General features: G+C 39.1%; 3 protein-coding genes across 3 annotated transcripts; all 3 read left to right on the top strand.

Moving 5' to 3' along the window:
• Window positions 1-388: 388 nt before the first annotated feature.
• On the top strand, window positions 389-2,217 carry LOC105017939 (gap junction Cx32.2 protein-like). The gene is made up of 2 exons (XM_010882999.3): window positions 389-557; window positions 797-2,217. Exon 2 carries the CDS (start codon window positions 815-817, stop codon window positions 1,655-1,657), a length of 843 nt encoding a protein of 280 aa, XP_010881301.1. The 5' UTR covers window positions 389-557; window positions 797-814; the 3' UTR covers window positions 1,658-2,217.
• Window positions 2,218-3,744: 1,527 nt separating this feature from the next.
• cx43 (connexin 43) lies at window positions 3,745-10,184 on the top strand. The gene is made up of 2 exons (XM_010882998.4): window positions 3,745-3,867; window positions 7,409-10,184. The coding sequence occupies exon 2, from the start codon at window positions 7,422-7,424 to the stop codon at window positions 8,571-8,573; it is 1,152 nt and encodes a 383-aa protein (XP_010881300.1). The 5' UTR covers window positions 3,745-3,867; window positions 7,409-7,421; the 3' UTR covers window positions 8,574-10,184.
• A 1,832-nt stretch (window positions 10,185-12,016) lies between these two features.
• LOC114829440 lies at window positions 12,017-15,622 on the top strand. The gene is made up of 4 exons (XM_034287961.1): window positions 12,017-12,064; window positions 13,858-13,933; window positions 14,748-15,058; window positions 15,097-15,622. The coding sequence occupies exons 1-4, from the start codon at window positions 12,017-12,019 to the stop codon at window positions 15,517-15,519; spliced, it is 858 nt and encodes a 285-aa protein (XP_034143852.1). The 3' UTR covers window positions 15,520-15,622.
• Window positions 15,623-20,570: the final 4,948 nt, after the last annotated feature.

Genomic DNA, 20,570 nt, shown 5'->3' with positions numbered 1-20,570 from the left:
AAACGAATTAACCGGACAAGAGGTACACCAGGCAGGAAGGTAACCAAGAACCCAATGGCCACTTTTACAGTGCTTCAGAGTGTTCCTGCAGTCTATAACATCAAGTAAATGAAGGTCCTAGGCACTATAATTGCTCATGGAGCATCTTAGTCATGTGAAATAATACAGATGAAAATATCCAGACACAAATTTCAATGCTGTCAAGCTTTCTACAGAAAAACAGTCAACGTCTGAATGACTCAACACATTTGTAGATGTGAGAACTAGCACATACTCTCAATTATGTTATACATGGAGTGGGATTTGAGTGTCACAATAGATCTTGCTCTTCACTTTTACAGGAAGAGAAACTGCTTTCGGCAATTCAGAAGAAATGTAGGGTCTGATTGGTTTAGACGAATAAGTATGATTGTGAGTCAGGCTGACCAATCCCTTCTGGTTTATAAATATGACTTAACCGTTCCTTTTTTCAATATTGTAATCCAGAGTTTACAAACATAATTCCTCGGGTACTAGCTTCTTGATGAAAATAGTTTTTGATCGGAGCAACATAACCTGTAAGTAAATCTCAAACTGGGGACAATGTTGGATATAATGTAAATGTAGATATAGATAAAAATATATAATTAATCTGTATTTAAAATGTTTTTAAATTAAAAATAGTGCTGGAAACCAATGTAAGTCTTTAGTATTTTCACAACTCACTAGACTACTGTAAAATGCATTGTGTATGATTTCACTCTTTCTTTACAATGGCATTCGTGAATAAAAGGCACTTCAAACGTTATCCCCACAGAGGTAATACACAGCGGTAATGGGGGACTGGTCATATCTTTCAAAGTTATTGGACAAAGTGCAGTCCCACTCAACGACCATCGGGAAGATATGGATGAGTGTCCTGTTCATCTTCAGGATCCTGGTTCTCGGGGCAGCCGCAGAGAACGTGTGGGGCGACGAAATGTCTGATTTCTCCTGCAACTCCAATGAACCTGGGTGTAACAACGTGTGCTATGACTGGGCCTTCCCCATCTCACACATCCGCTTCTGGGTCATGCAGATTATCTTTGTCTCCACACCAACTCTTCTATACCTGGCGCATGCCATGCATGTCATACACCGGGAGGGCAAGATGAGAGAGGCACTGCAGAGTCAGGTTGACAATGGCTGGTTAAAGAGGCCCAAATACACAGATGACCGAGGAAAAATCAAAATCAAGGGAATTCTGCTGCGTAGCTACATGACCCAGTTGCTCTTTAAGATTGTGTTAGAGCTTGCTTTTATTGTGGGACAGTACTACTTATATGGATTTGTCATGAAACTGTCGTTCCACTGTAAACAAAAGATCTGCTCCAGAATTGGTGCTGAATGCTTCATGTCCCGTCCCACAGAGAAGACTATCTTCATCATTTTCATGCTAGTGGTAGCCTGTGTGTCTCTGCTTTTAAACGTTGTTGAAATTATTTATTTGCTTTGCGCCAGAGTAAAATGCAGAACAAAGAAACAAAACCAACTCATTATCTACTCAGCTGAGAACCCAGGCCCACTCTTCAGTTCACCATCACCAAGACAAACTAATCCAAGCAGTCATGATTCCATACTCATCCAGAGACCCCAGAGGGGAGTTGAACCAATGAACGAAAAGGAGTATACTTCTTAGGCTTCAAATAGATTTCACTTAATTATATTCTAATGCTTGAATTTACATAAATAAGTTCTATTACTTCACTACAACTCCAGTAAGTTCAATGGTGTAGAAACATTTGCAGTTGACTAACGATAATCTTGACATTTTGTTATCTGACTATGATCAAATGCAGCAGGTTTAAAACAAATGTCATGCAATACTAATAGTTTAACAATGTGACAGAGATATGTGTCTGATAAGTCATGTTTTACAATTCTGCACATTCTGTTATCATACTGTATTTTAATGTTTTAAAAAGTATCAAATAAAATGTTTAAAAGGAGGTTGGTGGCCCCGGAGCAGGAGCGTGCCATAAAGGTGAGGAGATTACCTACAAACGTCAGTGTAGTTGTTCAACTACAACATAGTCTACTTCTAAATTGTGTAATTTGAAAGAATACACAGTAGCAGTCATGCTTATGAGACTAATCTACACCTCCGAAAAAAATTAAGAGACTACTACACCTTTTATTTCCCTTCCTAAAAAGTCAAAAAGTAAGGTTTTGGGTGTGGAACAGAAGGGTTAAAATTAAGAAACCACTGCAAATGGAACGCTTCTGTTCCTCACTCAAAACTTTCTTTTTCAACTTTTTTGGAAAGGAAAGAAAAGGGTGCAGTGTTCTCTGTATTTAAAACAAATACATTCGGAATTTTCGTTTTTGATGATGATTATTTATCTCAGTTCTAAAAAGCTGTGTGTGGAACACATCACTAAAGACAGGAAAACAATGGGAAAGGTGTTTGTTTATGATAGGTCTAATCAACCATTAATGCCAGAGAAGTTGTAGTTATGCATATCGGTTTTTACAAAAGTTACAGATCTGGATCTGTAGGATTCGTTTTATTAATGTATGACAGTATTCTGGTGAGCTCCACATCACCTGTTTAGCACGATGTCTAGCTCGCAGACACTTAGTAAATCAATCAATCAAATGTATTTATAAAGCCCTTTTTACAACAGCAGTTGTAAAAAGTAAATGTGTGCGCGATGTCTCTCTCAGACACTGTAAATGTGTGCTGCTTCTGGTGACAACTGATGAACATCACAAACGAACAGCTTGTGGATGGTTTATTTTAATTTTTCAATAAATTATTTAGCTACATAAAGAGCCTTTTTACTATATTGTTTCCAATTATAGTTTGCCTACCAACTGAACATTGAGTTGACAAGAGTTCGAGCACGGGCAGCCCTACTTTGTTATCGTGTGTAATTATTGAAAAGCGATTTTTTTATAGCCTACATACAAATGAATTCTTGATACCAAAAATGCATTCACCTCTGTTAAACCGCTTGCCATAGCCTATATACAAGTAAAACCAGAGAATACCTGCCACTAGCCTACTTCACTAACGTTTGTAACAGTTCGTCTCAGGTTTCTACTGCTGTCTTATAAACACATAGACCTCTCGTGTCCACCATAGTGTAGTTTCGCAGTAGTCTAGAAGAAAAGCAGAAAATATCTCAAATCTGCACATTCCTACAACATACACAAGATGGCGGCATAAACTTGAAGATTGAGATCACATCTGCTCCGCACCAGCTGAAAGTCTGATATGCATTAGAGTCCTATCTATAAAACCAAAGGCCACATTTCAGGGCAATATTTTTGTGCAAAATGTGTTCTTCAGTCTTCCCCATTCATATTTTAAATTTTGGTCTTTCATTTGAGTTAACACAAAAAGTGACAAAAGAGTGTCAAGCCAGTTTAGCAACTGTCTTTAATCTACACACTATGGATGTTATCATGAACAATTAAAACCACACTTTTCAACTACGCTACTTACGAGATTTGCGCACAGGACCAACACATATATAATATGTTGAATATTGCTATCCATTAAACTTTTATTTAAGTCAATGTGACAAATTAGATGTTACTTTTGTTATTGTCACTTTACATTTAGTAGTGTATGTATGTCTATTAGGAAAGGTAGGCTACAGAAAAAGAGCGAAAGGAGGTACCTTGACGTAGGGGTCAGGTGACAGCAAACTTTACTCTAGATCGCAAGTTTTTTCTCCCCCCAACCCGTATGGGGCCTGATATAAGCAAGGAAAGTTTGAAAAGTCAAGCTCAGTTTCTCCGTGGTCCCAAACTTGGATTTCAAGAGAGCAGAGACAGTTTTCAAGAAGTGACGGAGAAAGTCCCTAAGGGCTCTCTTCTTACTTCTCAGTAACCTTCCAGGTAAGCTTTTTCAGAAGTGAACTTTCCTTATTGATCTGAAGAAGTACAATTTAATAACATATGCTGAGAAACTTAGTTGAACACAATCCAGACGAACTGTGCCGATTCAAAAGCGTTGCATTTCGAAAGACAATCCGTTATATTAAAGTTTTTTTCCCTTAAGTTTAGTAAATAATTTTTTAAGTGTCTTGAACAAGAGATTGGGACTTGGATTCATCTGTTTCTTTTGCTGTTTTCTTTTTTCTCGGCGCAATTATTACTTAACCTGAGGCAGTTTTCACTAAATGCAGCATGATGTGAATGAATGAAAGTTTAGAGGACTGTAACGGAACCACTAATAAATTCTAGTCGCAGGATTTCTTTTAACCAAGCTTTTTGACATTCTTTATTAATATGTTTTTATTTTCTTAAAACACTGATTGTATATTTTTTAATCCTCTACTTCTGGGAAAGTTTTCCACTGTAAGCAAATCTTGAAGTTGAAACGATGTAGACTAGATATTGCTTGTAATTTATGTTGTTTGCTCAACTTCTTGTTAAATTGCTGTAACGATGGCTTTAGAAGATCAAAGATCTGAAAGGGATGGCTACGGTGACGTTTTATCGTCTTTTAGTCTGCACATTTGAAATACATACTGTAAGCCTAAACTTTTTAGAATTATACATTACTTTACAAGATATTCTTTGATATAATTCTATATTATTTGAAAATATTTTCACTTGGCACCATCATTGAGAGCGAAGCTAGATTATTTCACACGTTACCTTAGTCATGTGGCGCAAGAAGAGGAGATCATTTAACGTTTGGTGGAAATACCCTGGATGTATGTATATGTATATTTTGACTAACAGAAAGTTATTCATGTATTTGTGCATATACTAAATACAAAGTTAAATGTGCACAAAAAGGTTGTTGGTGATGTGAAATTGCTTACTCCAGTCCACTATGTCTGCACTATATGCAGTACATTATCAGCTAAGTGGAGACACATGCTGCTGCTACACCCACCCTACAGATGGTAACGTCTTCTGTGAACTGGGTCTGTTCATTGTGCAGTCTTTCCAGGGACTTTAATTGTGTACTGGCTTTATTCAGAATCATCAGCCCGGAGGTATTCAAACTGATAAACCTAAATCCCATGTGTGTGTAATTCATACACACTCTTCAGTCCTCAATACGCTTTTGGTTCCCAGTAGGAGAGCTGTTGTTCCTGGCAGGTGAGGTGTGGTCCCAAGTTTGATCACTTGCACTGAGTGCAGAGATCCATCCAACCTCACTGCAGGCCATTTACCGATTCGGGTATATACTGTAGGTTCGTTTGTACATGGATTTATAAATTGATTCGATTCCATGTCCAGCTTTTGGGTATTATATTTATTGAGGAGGATAGTTAATGAGGATATATTTATATATCTAGGATAAGCCAAATGCAGATACATCTTGTATTAGGAATAGGATAGGATTGTGTAAGATTCATGTCTTTTGTGAAGAGCATTAATAATGGTATCTGAAATGGCTTAACATTTATTAACACTCTGGGTAATTGCATAAAAATCATTTGATTACACAGTACAATACAATTTAACATTGAGAAATGCTGACGCACACAATATTGGATGTATTTTACATCCTTTATTCCTACATTCTTTAATGTTTATTAGAGTTGTTAACAAACAATGGTTTAATGAGAAACACATTTTTATAGCCTGTGATGAAGGGGAAACAAATGCGTTTGCTTGGGTTTCGCCAACCTGGGCTCTATCATCTACCATTACATTATTCACTTTGTATGTTTAGAAGTACCATTAATATTGTGGTTCTCTTCTCAAACTTTTAATAGGCCTACAGTAGCCATCTAAATCACACGATGGTTGTACTATAAGATTCAAAAAGCATAAATTAAGGAAGGGGAGGCAGCGGGAATTGGAACGCCAGAATCAAGCTGTACAAATCCATATCACATTATTTTGGCTAAACATTTACATTGTTTGCCAATATTGCTGTTTATTTCAAGTCCATTTGTTTTTTCGTAGCAGGTTGGTGAAGGTCAATTGTAACGCAGTATTTTATTGCCAAGCCAGCATATTAAGAAAAGCATAATTTTTCTTTGGTGTATTTTGAATTATACATGCATTAATCAAATATTGACTTTATCCTAGATTTGTGCCAGGTGTAGGGGCCACATCTGCAAACATTAGCAACAGTTTAAAGTTAGTACGATTGATCCCCCTTAAAATCTGCATCAACCAATAGATGTTGCACGTGATACAATGCTATGTTTTAGTGACTCCCATCAGGTAACCCAACACACTTAGTCCTATGCTAAAAGAAATGCAGCTCTAGTTGAACTTTCAAATTATTTGTCCTTAACAGAAGCAAGTTTGTCTGTGGGGTTGCTGGTGAAACAAAGTAGAGTTAATGCCTCATCAAGGCAACTGGGAACTTGGAAATCTTCCACCTCTGACAATGTTTTCAGAAAAAAATAGCTCAGATTGGGAGAAATCATTTTGAACGTCCATCCAATTAAATATTTGAGTTAGAAAAATGGGGCAACATCCTAAAACCCAGAATTTCCAACCTGAAGTAGATCATTTACTTCATTATATGAACTAATTCTTATCCGAAGTTGATCTCTAAGCACAATAACTGTCTACCACCAAACATTGAATCCTAGTTCAGATGCTGTTTTTTTTCCTTTGAATGTAGAATCGCGTTTATGTTGTTAGAGTATAGACTGATTTAGAACTGACATTTACATTTAATGATCAGCTACAATCATCTTCACTGCTGATGTTCATTTCATTTAATGCACTGTTGTATGCATTAAATTAACCTTTGCTCTTACGAAATGACTTGACTTTATCGTTTTTGTGTATACAATGTATATACGATATATACACAATAGCTATTTGAAAGTTAATCCGTCTCTTTTCCTTTTAACCATGCTAAACACATGGTTGTGTATGATACAGACAAGCAAAAGTCATCATTTTTGTTACAAGGAAAAACACATTATTGAGAAATGCCCTACTAGTTAGATGAGATTCTGTCTAGTAGTGCATAACAATTTGAAAAGGAAATCCAAATAGAATATCTGGACTTATTGGAGAAAAATATAAATATGTTTGCCTTATATGGAATTATAAAACATACGAATGATTAGGAGACAGATGTATGCTTTGTTCCTAATATCAAAGTGTCAGTCCTAGTTCATTAGGTCTCAAAAACAGACCACAACTGTTGTAATTGCCTCCGTTCGCCACTAGTGGAATTTCATCCTTTGGTTCATTTGATATTTTTCTCATTCAGCCTTCTTTGGGAATGTTATTTGTTGTGTGTATCACGAATGCCCAAAAAAAAAACAACATTACAAACACGAATCAAACTGTTTCTCAAACATCGAGATGTGCAATTAGATTCAGAAATTTAACAAATGCAGAATCACAAATATATCTTCCAATATAGTGACACTTACTGTGTAGACAGGAATTATTTTGTTGTCCACAAACAACATTGTCATTATATTCTGTCTAATTGCAGCTAAGACTCCATCATGGGCGACTGGAGTGCTTTGGGGAGGCTCCTTGACAAGGTGCAGGCCTACTCCACGGCTGGAGGGAAGGTGTGGCTCTCGGTCCTATTCATCTTCCGGATACTGGTGCTGGGGACGGCCGTGGAGTCCGCCTGGGGGGACGAGCAGTCTGCTTTCAAGTGCAACACCCTACAGCCTGGTTGTGAGAACGTGTGTTATGACAAGTCTTTTCCCATATCACATGTACGGTTCTGGGTGCTGCAGATCATATTTGTCTCGACACCGACTCTTCTCTACCTTGCCCATGTGTTCTATCTGTTGCGAATCGAGCAGAAGATTAACCGTAAAGAGGAAGGGCTGAAAAACATCCAGAATGATGGGGGCGATGTGGACATACCTCTGAAGAAGATTGAGATGAAAAAACTCAAGCACGGACTGGAGGAGCATGGGAAAGTTAAGATGAAGGGAGCCCTCTTAAGAACCTACATTGTCAGTATTTTTTTCAAGTCGCTTTTTGAGGTGGGCTTCTTGCTCATACAGTGGTACATCTACGGCTTCAGCTTGTCTGCTGTCTACACGTGCGAGAGGTCCCCCTGCCCCCAGCGAGTGGACTGTTTCCTCTCCAGACCCACGGAGAAAACCGTCTTTATCATCTTCATGCTGGTGGTCTCTCTGGTCTCTCTGCTCCTGAACATCATCGAGCTTTTCTATGTGATCTTCAAGAGGATCAAAGACCGTGTGAAGGGGAAACAGGCACCCATCCACTACCCTGGTACTGGGACTTTAAGTCCCACTCCCAAAGATCTGTCCTCCGCAAAGTATGCCTACTATAACGGGTGCTCGTCTCCCACCGCCCCTCTGTCTCCCATGTCTCCCCCGGGCTACAAGCTTGCCACAGGGGAGAGAACCAACTCCGTTCGAAACTACAACAAGCAGGCCAATGAGCAAAACTGGACCAACTACAGCACGGAGCAAAACCGCCTGGGCCAGAATGGCAGTACCATCTCCAACTCCCACGCGCAGGCCTTTGACTTCCCCGACGACACCCAGGAGAGTAAGAAACTGACCCCAGGGCACGAGCTGCAGCCACTGGCCCTGATGGACCCCAGGCCCTGCAGTCGGGCAAGCAGCCGCATGAGCAGTCGGCCGCGACCAGATGATCTAGATGTCTAGCCCCTCTCCAGCTCCCTGGTCGGTGGGGGGCCTTAGTGCCAGAGAACAAATAGCACGAGGAGGCATTCTAAAAAGTGCTGAGTGGGGCAAGGTGAGGCATAGACCATTCACTGTCCTCACTAGAGACTCTAGTCAATAATGAGACATTAAAATACTTACACTGTTGGAGGTACTATACATGTAATGATTTGTTTGAAACTAGTGGCGCTAACAAGCTTTAACAACAACACAAATAGTGGGCAAAGAACATAACAATGTTCTGATAACTTTGTCCATCTGTCCCTTTTCCCTACCGGAAGAATATGCCTTGGTAATGTGTTTGGTTTAGTTATCTTATTTTTGCCTGTAGGTTCCATTATACGGCCACACACAATGACATTCCATTTAAAAAGATTGCACTTAAATATAGTAGATACATGTCTTTTACCATGCCTTGGAAGTAGTTTGAAAAAATACTTGGCTTATAGGTTTTCATCACACTCATCTTCAGTATGACTTCCAAGTCTGTTTTGTAAAACAAGGCTCTAAGAAGGATGAATATGATGAAAGAAGGATGCTCAATTTGATGAATTCATATTTATTTATTAGTAAAAGTATGCAGGACATCCACCACTAGATAAAGATTGACTACTAGCCAAGGTCATGTCCATATAAATGATGTAAGTAACTACACCCGACTGCATATTTATTGATAATAACCAACATTTCAGCAATACAATTCTCTCAAAACAAAATAAGTTGCTTTTATTATCGTGGACTGTCATTTCCTGATAAACTTTGAATTTATGTGCTGTCAGTTGTTTTTTGTTTGTTGTTTGTTGTTTTGGGTTTCGTGGGAAAGAGGAGGGTTTTATATGTGTCTTGAAGCATCATTGAAAGAAAGTCTTTATTTCTTCTCATTTTATTAATTTTTTTCTTTTACTTTTGGATGGTAGAGGAGGGCAGTAGAATGATTATTTGTGTTTTACCTTTGGAGTGATTTATTTTATTTTTTAACTCAATGTAATCATTGCTGCTTGAGAGATAGATTTATAGTACTGTAAATCAAGCTAACTGTGTCACAAATGTGAGTTTGTAGAAGACTGCTTATAGAGCTGGACTAATATTTAGTCAAATATATTATGCCAATGTAGCTACACAACTACCAAACACTTTGTAGATGGAATTTCAATTGGACATTTTTCTTTATCTTTGTTTTTCCCCCTTCAATTATGCATTATAGTATTTTGGTACTCAAACAGAGAATTTCAAGGGTTTTTCAGCTACAATGGTGTTTGCACTGATATATTGACTAGGGTATAATATGATGCAAAAAGTGGCAAGTTTTTTCTGATATGCATGTTACTAATTTATTTTACAACACACTAAGCAAAAATCTCTCCAGTACATTCTATCAAACAGTGCTTTCGTTTGACAGCTGGTTTTAATTATTTTGAAAGGCTAAAGTAATGTCTCCATTCAGAGTACAAGACATACTTGGGTGTACATTTGTTTGATAATGTGGTCAGATAATGCCATTCCATGCAGTGTGTAAGTGCATGATAGCAACAAAAAAGTAATTAATCGTATCTGTGAAAAGCTATTTTAACCAATAAAGATTTTTCTTTCTTAGGACTGTTCTTTCTTTACAAGTCTGTCACCTTATGCATCCTTTGTTGCCTGACATCTTCTTGATACAGTATATATCAAGAGTGCCGACTCAATGGTCCCCCAGAATGTAAAAAGCAGGCTTTAAACAGATCAATATTATGGTCATAAGGTCCATTCGTCATGTATTGAGACATCAAAGTCTGTCTTTTTTTTTATAGATAGCAAATCCTAAACAAGGTATCACAATTGAATCATGTCAGTTTGGGGATTTTGAGATAATTAAAAGGTCTATACGGTATCTAAGGCCTACTGAAATGTCTTGGACTGAAAATATCATGATATGAAAAGATTCAGTGCCTTTTCTGTTATCCAAGTTTCCTTTTTAACCTTTCCACAAAGCTAAATAAAACCAGATGTTTGGACAGTCTGTAGACCACATGTGACTGGAGCTGAACAAGAAAAAGCCTTACATTGATTCAAGCTGATCAATGTAGATTTAATTTAACAATATGATTCTGTCAGGGGGTTAATGTAAGCAAAATTGTCAACATTAACAGGGAAACTACACTAAGAAAAATATTTATTAAATAAGGCATTAAATACTCAACAGTAGATACAAAAATAAATCATGTAGAGAGAGGGAAATGTAAATCCATGTCCCTATGTGTAAGTAAAGGAAAGACATGAACCCTGATGCTGTGAAGTATTGTGTTTCAAAAGCCATCAGCAAAATCCCCACGCTGTTTCACATCTCAAATGGCAGTCTTACATTTGAATGCATTCAGAAGGTGATAGAACACAAAATACTACAACTTCCAAATATCTAGTGCAGATGCTAACCACTTGAATATTTGATAAATGTCAAATAAAGTCCTGTGACTATAATTGCAATTGCTGCAGTGGTCAGGTTAAGGAGACTGCGTTTTTATTATTTATGCATGTTACATTGCTTACTTTTTAGACAACATGGATTCAAGTGAGGATCTTTACAGCACGTCAAGATGTATTTTCACCTCAGAATCCTGGAAACCTTAATGTCTGAGTTACATTTCCGCCTGTACATCCTCTCAGACCACAAGGCCAGGGCGGTTCTACCAAAACATAGTGAGGCTGCTAACCTTAACTAAAAATGGCAAATCATCATGACGTCACCCCAGGACCAATAAAAAACAGCTGGTGTCTGGTGCAGACCTCACGTTACATTACACATCACACCCTATGCTTTTAAAATTTATGTATTTTGTAATGTTCTTGGGAGGACAGGATTCATTTGACAGATTGACTCTTCCTTTATCCTCTAAAGAAGTGGTTCTCAAACGTTTTCAGTCGGTGTACCACCACGTAAATTATTCCCTGATCAGATTACCCCTGTACCCTCTTATTGGCATTTTATCAGTAAGTTTTGGTTTATATGTGTGGTTTGATTGTCTCGCTTGATGATTTATTCACGGCTATGTTTCAGAAGCCAAGCAGAAAAAAATCTGCTTTTTATTTTATTTTTCTTGAGGCGTCCACAATGACCAACACAAGCACATTTTAGATCTATAAGCCCCCAATGTTTGCCAGATAACAATTATTAAATGTACAAAACATATCTGGCATTTGATAGCCATTCTGTAACAGGGTCTAGTACTTGACAGAGTTCATGATGCCATTGACCTTAAGTGCCCCAGGACCAGCACAATCAAAATATCAATGATCCACCATTATATGTTAAATTAGGTACGAGGTCATGTTCTTGATTTGCATTGTTCTTTTTTATTTTATTTTGTTTCCAGTATCACCAAATGTTTCTGAGAATGCCATGGTATCCAATTTCAAGTGATGACCTTTTGTCATCGCAGCAACCCCAAATGGGCTCGGTGGAGGAGATCAAGACAGAACCTCAGAAGCTGCTGTTCGTCTCGATGCCTGCTTAACCAGGAAGAAGCAACCATGATTTTGTTGTCCCGGTTCAGGGGCTGAGTTGGACCATGATCTGCCACTAGTCCCCCAAGCATCCGGCATCCTGTGGGCGCGGTTCAAACTTTGAGGCAATGGGAGAACAATATTGCAGGGTATTAAGGGGATAGGAAGCTCCCGGGGCCAGGGTCTTTCCCAGTTATTCAGGTATGGTACTTATTCTTAGATTATTATGTGTGAAGCCCCCCCCCCCAGTATTTGCACAGTAATGAACAATTACCTCAAAACCCTGTTAGGCTAGGAATTGATGGCCTTGAAGGCACTGCCCTGATGCTTGGGGAGGTTTATGATACCATTGAACTTTAAGTGTCCCTGGACCAGTGGAAAAAGGAAACTCCCATAGCATTGTTGATTGATTATACAGTAGGTGTGGTCATTTCCAGCAGTTGCACCATTCATGTTTATTTTATCGTCATTTTATTTTCTGTCTTGTTTTACCGAATGTTTCACAGTATTCAATCTGGAGTTACAGTATGTTGAAGGAAACTGCAGTTCGACTGTTAACCTCAGTCAGCTTGCTAGCAACTGGTATTCCATGATGCGTTGCTAGAGTACGATGAAACAAGAATTCCCCTGCCAGCTATACTCTTCCCTAAACTGGGAAATGCTAGACCCACTGGATTCCCGGTCACGACCAGCTGGGACACAACCTTAAAACAATCCAGGATGTGGTGGTGCCTCAGCCCTTTGGTGCTTTTGCCTGCTGTACCACTCAGACGGCGCAGGCTCACATTTCTTTTAATGCCAAAGCCACTGCTAGTGTGTATGACCAGACCTCTATTTTGGTCCCATCTGACCATAGCACCTGGTTCCAATTCCAGTGCCAATGCCATTAAGCAAGTCCAGGCATACTTCATTTTTTTTGTAGTTTTTTGTTGTTGTTTTTAATAAAGCCTCTTCCAGAAAGCATGTTGGCAGCCCAGATGTCACAAAGTTATGTAGTTCTCCAGGTGTGGCCATTTGACATTTCTTTGCCTCCCAAACTGTCTTCCAAACTTTCCCTTGAGCCAAGATACATAATCGTCATTTACCATGGTAATGTAATTTGTACATTCCAGTCAACCAGTACACCATGGCAGGCTTCTGGAACTGATATTCATTTACAAAGTAAAATGTTAGAGCACATTCAATTTTTGTTTAATTTTATCAACAAAGGGCTTCGGGGATGGCATTCATTTAAACACCTATCTTTTTGTGATAAACAAATTATCTTTCTCTGGGCAGTTGAATTGCCTCCATTGGTAAAACATGGCACTCTGGCAATGGCATTTTTTTTTTAAATTGATATTCATGGGGGACAGGTAAGAAAAACAGTATTCAAATATATGCACTCATGACTTTATAATTTATGCACTCATGACTTTATAATATATTCCATCATGACTCATGATGTTATTCCAGAGTGTCTACTAAATGACCCATTTTCTATGACTACATTTTCTAATGCCAGACCATTAGCAACACCTCTTTTCGGGTGACACATTTGTTTTTCACATCTAGTTATAGGACAAAGCTCTGGATATATGAATAGAAAGGAAGACAGAATGTTTCTCTATTTACTTTTGTAAATTCCTGAGTCAGCTAACCATTTCTGACATGAAGCTCTGACAAAATCACTGCATGGAAATATCACACCTGTTGCTAGCTGGCGGCAGCGGGGATTGTAGGTGAAACAGAACATCGTATTTCATCTTTCTAAGCAGGTGTTTTATCGGTCTTCAACTGAGCACAGAGAACGAGGATAAATCGAGCCTTTCAAGATGTGTGTGGGAGAAAAAGTGGGGGATCTTATACGATTCCACGGAAAGGTAATGTGTGTGCTGTTTGTGGATTGCATCCACCCCAGATCTTTCTTACTGGGCAGCTCCAGAGTGAGTGCAGATATAATGCTAAGTCATGTTTCCAGAGCTATCTACACGCTTCCATCTTTTTATATTAGCACATCTTTTGTTATAAATGTTTTTTTAAAACACACAAATATATATTTTTTCAGAAAACAAACAAACCAAAAACAACAGAAATGCAAATGGAATTGGCAGAAACAAAAGGGTCTGAATAGGACATGACCCATGACTGTCAAATATTTATCACATTTTGATTGCTTATGGATCAGAATATATCAAATTCTCTCTAAATGTAGTGTGTTTGGCATTTCATGAAGCCACAATGTAATACAGGGAGCCTGTATCTTTTTCCAATACATCTGAATTAATTTATGTAGAGTATATTGCTTTGTGGATACCTGTAGTGAAATGCACAGTTTCTTTGATCATTTAATGAAATCAAGTACTTTTTAATAACTTTTGTGTTGCTATTTGGCTTGTAGCCTACAATGTACAGAAATACATTGTGTACATGTCACAGGTGTTTTGTGCACCTGTGACATTTTGATTTGTTGTTACCTGTATTAGCTGCATAGGGCTGTAAGCTAGGATCTGTTTGCTGTTTCAATAGTTTAACACCATGGTCAATCCATTTGCCATACTGGGCATCAGGTACAAATGCGTAAAAACTAAACACCTTTATATTTTTGATGAAAATGATAGTGATCGACTAAGGAGATAAACATTTTCATGGAAGACATATACAATCACATGCATTTATGTGAATCTTGTGTTGTAGTGCGTCCTTGTCATTGGTTGAATGACACTGCCTGGCAGGCTACCCATAACCTGCATGCTGACCCCACTGTCCGGCAGGCTACCAATGCCCTGCATGCTGACCCCACTGTCCGGCAGGCTACCAATGCCCTGCATGCTGACCCCACTGTCCGGCAGGCTACCAATGCCCTGCATGCTGACCCCACTGTCCGGCAGGCTACCAATGCCCTGCATGCTGACTCCACTGTCCGGCAGGCTACCAATGCCCTGCATGCTGACCCCACTGTCCGGCAGGCTACCAATGCCCTGCATGCTGACCCCACTGTCCGGCAGGCTACCAATGCTACCAATGCCCTGAATGCTGACTCCAGGCTACCAATGCCCTGCATGCTGACCCCACTGTCCGGCAGGCTACCAATGCCCTGCATGCTGACTCCACTGTCCGGCAGGCTACTAATGCCCTGAATGCTGACCCCACTGTCCGGCAGGCTACCAATGCCCTGCATGCTGACCCCACTGTCCGGCAGGCTACCAACGCCCTGCATGCTGACCCCACTGTCCGGCAGGCTACCAATGCCCTGCATGCTGACCCCACTGTCCGGCAGGCTACCAACGCCCTGCATGCTGACCCCACTGTCCGGCAGGCTACCAATGCCCTGCATGCTGACCCCACTGTCCGGCAGGCTACCAACGCCCTGCATGCTGACCCCACTGTCCGGCAGGCTACCAATGCCCTGCATGCTGACCCCCTTCTCTTCCTTCAAATCAACAGAGGCCAGACATTCACAGTGTGACAAAAATTTGGAATGATGGCCTTGACCTCAATACTTTTCATCCAACTCTGGAGAAACACAGAAAATAACGGCTTTATAAAATAAAAGGCATTATTTCATCTTCTTTTTACCTTCTTACCATGGATTAGGAGTTAATTAATGTAATTCATAAATACAGGATAGATTGGGTCATGTGGGTTGTTTTTCTCTCCACACCACGAATCAAAAGACAATAATTATTACTTTGCTGAAATAAATCTTCTTTAATCAAGCTTCTCCTCGACAGAACTAGCTTTTCAATCATAGATGTCTTTTCAATATGATGTACTGTCCTATTGAAGTTCATACCAAATCTGGTTGCTGGTGTTGTTGCTGAAATGCCTTAAATCAAGTACAATTGCCCTACCTATTTTGGGTACTGCCAATGTTGGGTACAAATTCATAAAATTGGTCCAACTTCTAGACAGGACTCCTCGTGCTATGATACCAACCATTGTTGTCATAATTTAACCACCACAGTGGGACAAGACAGGGATGTACACTTTCACCGCTGCTTTTGCCTCAGGCCATCGAGCCTCTCAACGACACCTTATGGACTCTCACATCAAGCCTCTCATCGAGTCCTTATGGCCTCTCACATCGAGCCTCTCATCGAGACCTTATGGCCTCTCACATCGAGCCTCTCATCGAGGCCTTATAGCCTCTCACATATCGAGCCATTTAGCAATACCAAAGACAGCATATGATATTCATTAACCCATTTATTTGGGATTATATAAAACACAGGACAGGTAAAAAAAACATAATTAAAGAAACATTTTCTATTTTAATTATATTTTATAATAGGATAAAGATAAATGGCTTCAAACAAACAGCTGGCGGCAAGACCTTTTCTCATAGAGCTCCACTACTGTGGAATGATCTGCCAATTAAGGTTATAAATGCAAACTCAGTGCAAACTTTCAAGTGTCTACTAAAAACTAATCTCTACAGCACGGTTTATAATTAGGTGTAGCCTGGCCCGGGGGCGTGAAGGTGACCAGTAGGCTTGATACTGTCCACCCTTACTCTCTGTTGCGCACTTGTGCAATTGGGCTGTACGCTGCTGGCAATACTCGGCCCTCATTCAGGGGGGTTGCGGTTGGTGGGTGTCCCTTTGGTTGATGCCTGGCAATGTGGGTGGATTGATTTCCTGCCTGTTGGGCCCTGTCCGGGGCCTCTCCCGGGTAGGGCCACAGTGTCACCGGACCCCCCCGTCTCAGTTCCAAGGTGTTATGCTTTTATATTATTGTGCTGGGGGATATGAGGAATGCACTTTCTAACTTTTCTCAGTCTCCTCCAGTTTAAAATTTTAGGAGGAGATGAGGTCCTGGTCCACACCTGCGGAGTACCTGGTTTGGGGGGCCCGTTGCTGTCCCTGTCCCTGTCCTAGTCTAAAATCAAATAGACTCTGGATTTAGCCCAGAGAAATTTATAAATTAGTCCAATTGGACTCTCAATATCTCACCCAGCACAGCCAGAAGAGGACTGGTCATCCCTCTGAGCCTGGGTCCTCTCTAGGTTTCTTCTTAAAATTCGGCCTTCTTAGGGAGTTTTTCCTAGCCACTGAAATCCAACACTACTGTTATTTGCTCCTTGGGGTTTAAGGCCGGGTGTCTCTGTAAAGCACTTTGTGACAACTGCTGTTGTAAAAAGGGCTTTATAAATAAATTTGATTGATTGATTGAAACACACCCAAATACAGTTCATCTTTAACAAGCTGAAAACTGCTCAGTATCATAGGTCAATAAATGTTTTTGAAACTGTAATTTGAAATGCTTTCCATTTTTAAATGGGAAGAGTTAAAATGTTACATCTGTTTTATAGATGTTTATAATGAAACACATACTGTTGATTCTGGTCTTCATTTTGACAATACAAAAATGTATCCCACAGTAATTGGTATATTCCCTGGATATTCCTAGTTAATATATTGGTTTATTTTCTTTATGAAGTGACTTAAAAAAAACATTGAACATTTTAACCATATTATAAATCATGGAAAACTAAAGCATTCATGGTGGTTCTTATCATGATATAATCCATTACATATATCTTAATGAAGCATCCTTTTTTGCTGTTTACTGATTTCAAGGCACACGTACGAACACACGCATTCACTTTCTCTTTCTTACACACACACACACACACACGGACACACACTCACTCACTCATTCACTCACTCACTCGCTCACTAACTCACACACAAGCACACACACACACCCATACACACACACACACACACACACCAAGAAACACACACATACCCAGAACAACAAATTCATATTTGCATGGGCCTTTATTTCAAGGGACATAAACCACTGATTGTAAAAAGCTGTGTCCCAGACATTTCGCTGCTTTTGAAGTCTGTGAGCAGCACATGAGGCATATGGTTGAAGAGCTTTCTTGTCCCAAACAACTGGAGCCTAAGGCAGGGTGAGACACAGAGAAAAAGCACTGTGTCTGAAAACAGGTCTCTGAAAAGATTATGAATGCAGGGCATTTAGTTACAGTAATGTGGCTTAAATAACATTAAATGTGCAGTTTGCATATATTGACGGTTGAGTTCACTGCCCATCCTGCTTGGATTTTGATAGATGAGACAGTGACTGGTATTCTACAGTTTATTTCACCAAGAAATGCAACAGGTCATCAAACAAGCCCTTTATTCAAAATTCTACACAATATCAAAACACACAATATCAAACATCACTGTCATCACATACTAATATGTCATGTTCATACATAGGACATGCATAACTTATTTGTTTTTCTTTAATATTGTTGAAATACCTTTCACTATCACTATGCTCATGGTTCCTAGCTGATGAACACCATTGCCTGCCATAGTAGTAACTACAGCTGGTAACCATATTAACCCTGTAAACCATGTGAACACTGGCAATGTCTTTCAAACTGAGCTGCTGTGCATCAAAAGTACATATTTCGTAATAGATACATCAGAATCCACGTGACCATATCAACCTCCTTTCAGCCCACTGGAAATCCATGTCATGACATCACCGGTGACCAATGTCAGGTTTGAATTTGCCATGCCAGACTATTTTTTCCACAGTGCATGAACAATTACGATATTCACTGTAACATGGACAAGATACCTTGACCAAATGCCAAAGACAGAATTGACACAACTTAGTGCAGTTTCTTTTTGTTTGTTTTTGATACAATTGATTAGACAAAAAAAAAACATGTTGCAATAAATGTTTTTTATATCAATGATTATAGATGTCTTCATTGATTGCACTTGACTATGGGTTAGGAATTACTGAAATTATTTTCAGTGAACTGTGATGGGTTGTGTACAGTAAGTTTTGCCAAATTGGAGAAGAGTGAAATTAACTTAGACAGATTACTTTAAGCACTTCAACAAATTTAAAGATTTAATGAGTTAGAAATGTAATCAGTTTTGAGTTTTGTATTAATAGTTTTGAAAAACAGCAACATACTGTACTATTGATAAGATCACCAAAGCGACAAAACAGAACTGTAAAATTAATGAGGCTTTTTTGACAGAGTTCGGTTTCCTAAAAGGTTATAATATAGAAAGTATGTAACATATAGAAATGTAAAAACTACCTTTCCTGGCACACAGACATGTTTACTTAATAGTGTATTGTCTAGACATGTCCATATCAGCTTCCAGGAACAACATGTACTGGCTGATGTATAACTATGTATCCTGGTAGGTGCATAGGAAATTCTGGTTAGTCCATATTTAGCCAATTGGGTTCTGGTTTGTCTTGGCAAGGTCTTAAAAATCCAGCCACGATTATTCTAAGAATGGCGAGTCTGACATTCAATTTCACATACCTAATATGCTTGCGATTGAATCGCTTGCACAAAATTGTTTTGGCAATGCTGAACATATTCGCCAAAGCCATAATTTAACCGGGAGAAGTCTGCAAGCAGTTATACTCTTTCTCTTGCAGAGGGATGAATGGCTTGGAAAGTCATTGGGTCAGGCCCAAAGTCAACGTCCCACTTGCATAAGAAACTGAACCTAATCGTTGGGTTCAATATCCTTCAGGACATATAGTACCTGACCTTGCATACAAATTAAGTGAAACAAGATCACCAAAATGTCAGTAACGTACCATTAGGGTAACAAAAGCAAATGGATAAATGTAGACAGTAAGAGGACAAAACAGAAATTATCTTAATCTGATAAAAATATCCTTTAGGGTCAGCATCTGTTTTTTATTATGATTTTGTGGTGATTTATAATCAGAACGAGTAGATTGTCTGGTGATAATGATACATCTGGATTTGCTCATGTAACAGTAGCTAAAGCTTACCTGACCCTAATGACCACAATCCTGTTTGCCTTAGAATCCATCTACGTAGTAGCTTATATCACAAGAGACAATTTATGAGCACTTTAAACACAGAATGCAAATCCTTAAACCTTCTGACATGTTTGTTTGTTCTCACATTACTCTTTGGACTTTTCCAGAAAATGATAGTTAGCGTCCAGATTCTGTAGATTAGTGAGGACTGTAGGCTACAAATTACTTTCAGTGGCCATTACAATAAATTTAAATACAACCCTTTAACAGCTGCGGACACATACAACAAACAAGTTGAAGAACACTTTCACCAATGCCAAAAACTAAGCTTGTTTTCCTTGGTGAGCTATATATGAAGTACGCATGAGATGTAGGTTTTTTCTATGATGTTTGCGGCAGGGAAAATGATGTGGCGTGTGATTACTCACTGAACTATATCTTATGTTGAAACATCTAACATAACGTTGTCTAACAATGGATTTTTTTTTTATGTTAAAAATAAATAAATTAGGCTAGACTTCCCAACAGGATATTATAACACTTGGTCCCTTTCTGCCAGTTTTTTAAAACTCTATGTGGTTTGCTTAGTCTGTGGTGCGGTCCCCTTTTTTTGTGCCAACTGAACACAAAAATCTTAGTTTTGGCCTTATTCCTGCACCACTCATTATTGGCAAGACCACTTCCCTTGCCTCAACCTCTTCTACTGGTGGGACAAACAAGATGATG

This window comes from Esox lucius, chromosome 18 (assembly GCF_011004845.1).
Source record: "Esox lucius isolate fEsoLuc1 chromosome 18, fEsoLuc1.pri, whole genome shotgun sequence".
In the NCBI taxonomy this organism is placed as follows: Eukaryota; Metazoa; Chordata; class Actinopteri; order Esociformes; family Esocidae; genus Esox; species Esox lucius.
This window is presented reverse-complemented; position numbering and strand designations above follow the sequence as displayed.

What these genes read in the sequence shown, in the direction of transcription:
- LOC105017939 (XM_010882999.3), top strand. Translation starts at nt 815, where the DNA reads ATGGGGGACTGGTCATATCTTTCAAAGTTATTGGACAAAGTGCAGTCC.
- LOC114829440 (XM_034287961.1), top strand. Translation starts at nt 12,017, where the DNA reads ATGGGCTCGGTGGAGGAGATCAAGACAGAACCTCAGAAGCTGCTGTTC. An exon ending in TTATACGATTCCACGGAAAG is followed by an intron (nt 13,934 to 14,747) that starts GTAATGTGTGTG and finishes CTTGTGTTGTAG; the next exon opens with TGCGTCCTTGTCATTGGTTG. An exon ending in CTGACCCCACTGTCCGGCAG is followed by an intron (nt 15,059 to 15,096) that starts GCTACCAATGCT and finishes TGCTGACTCCAG; the next exon opens with GCTACCAATGCCCTGCATGC.
- cx43 (XM_010882998.4), top strand. Translation starts at nt 7,422, where the DNA reads ATGGGCGACTGGAGTGCTTTGGGGAGGCTCCTTGACAAGGTGCAGGCC.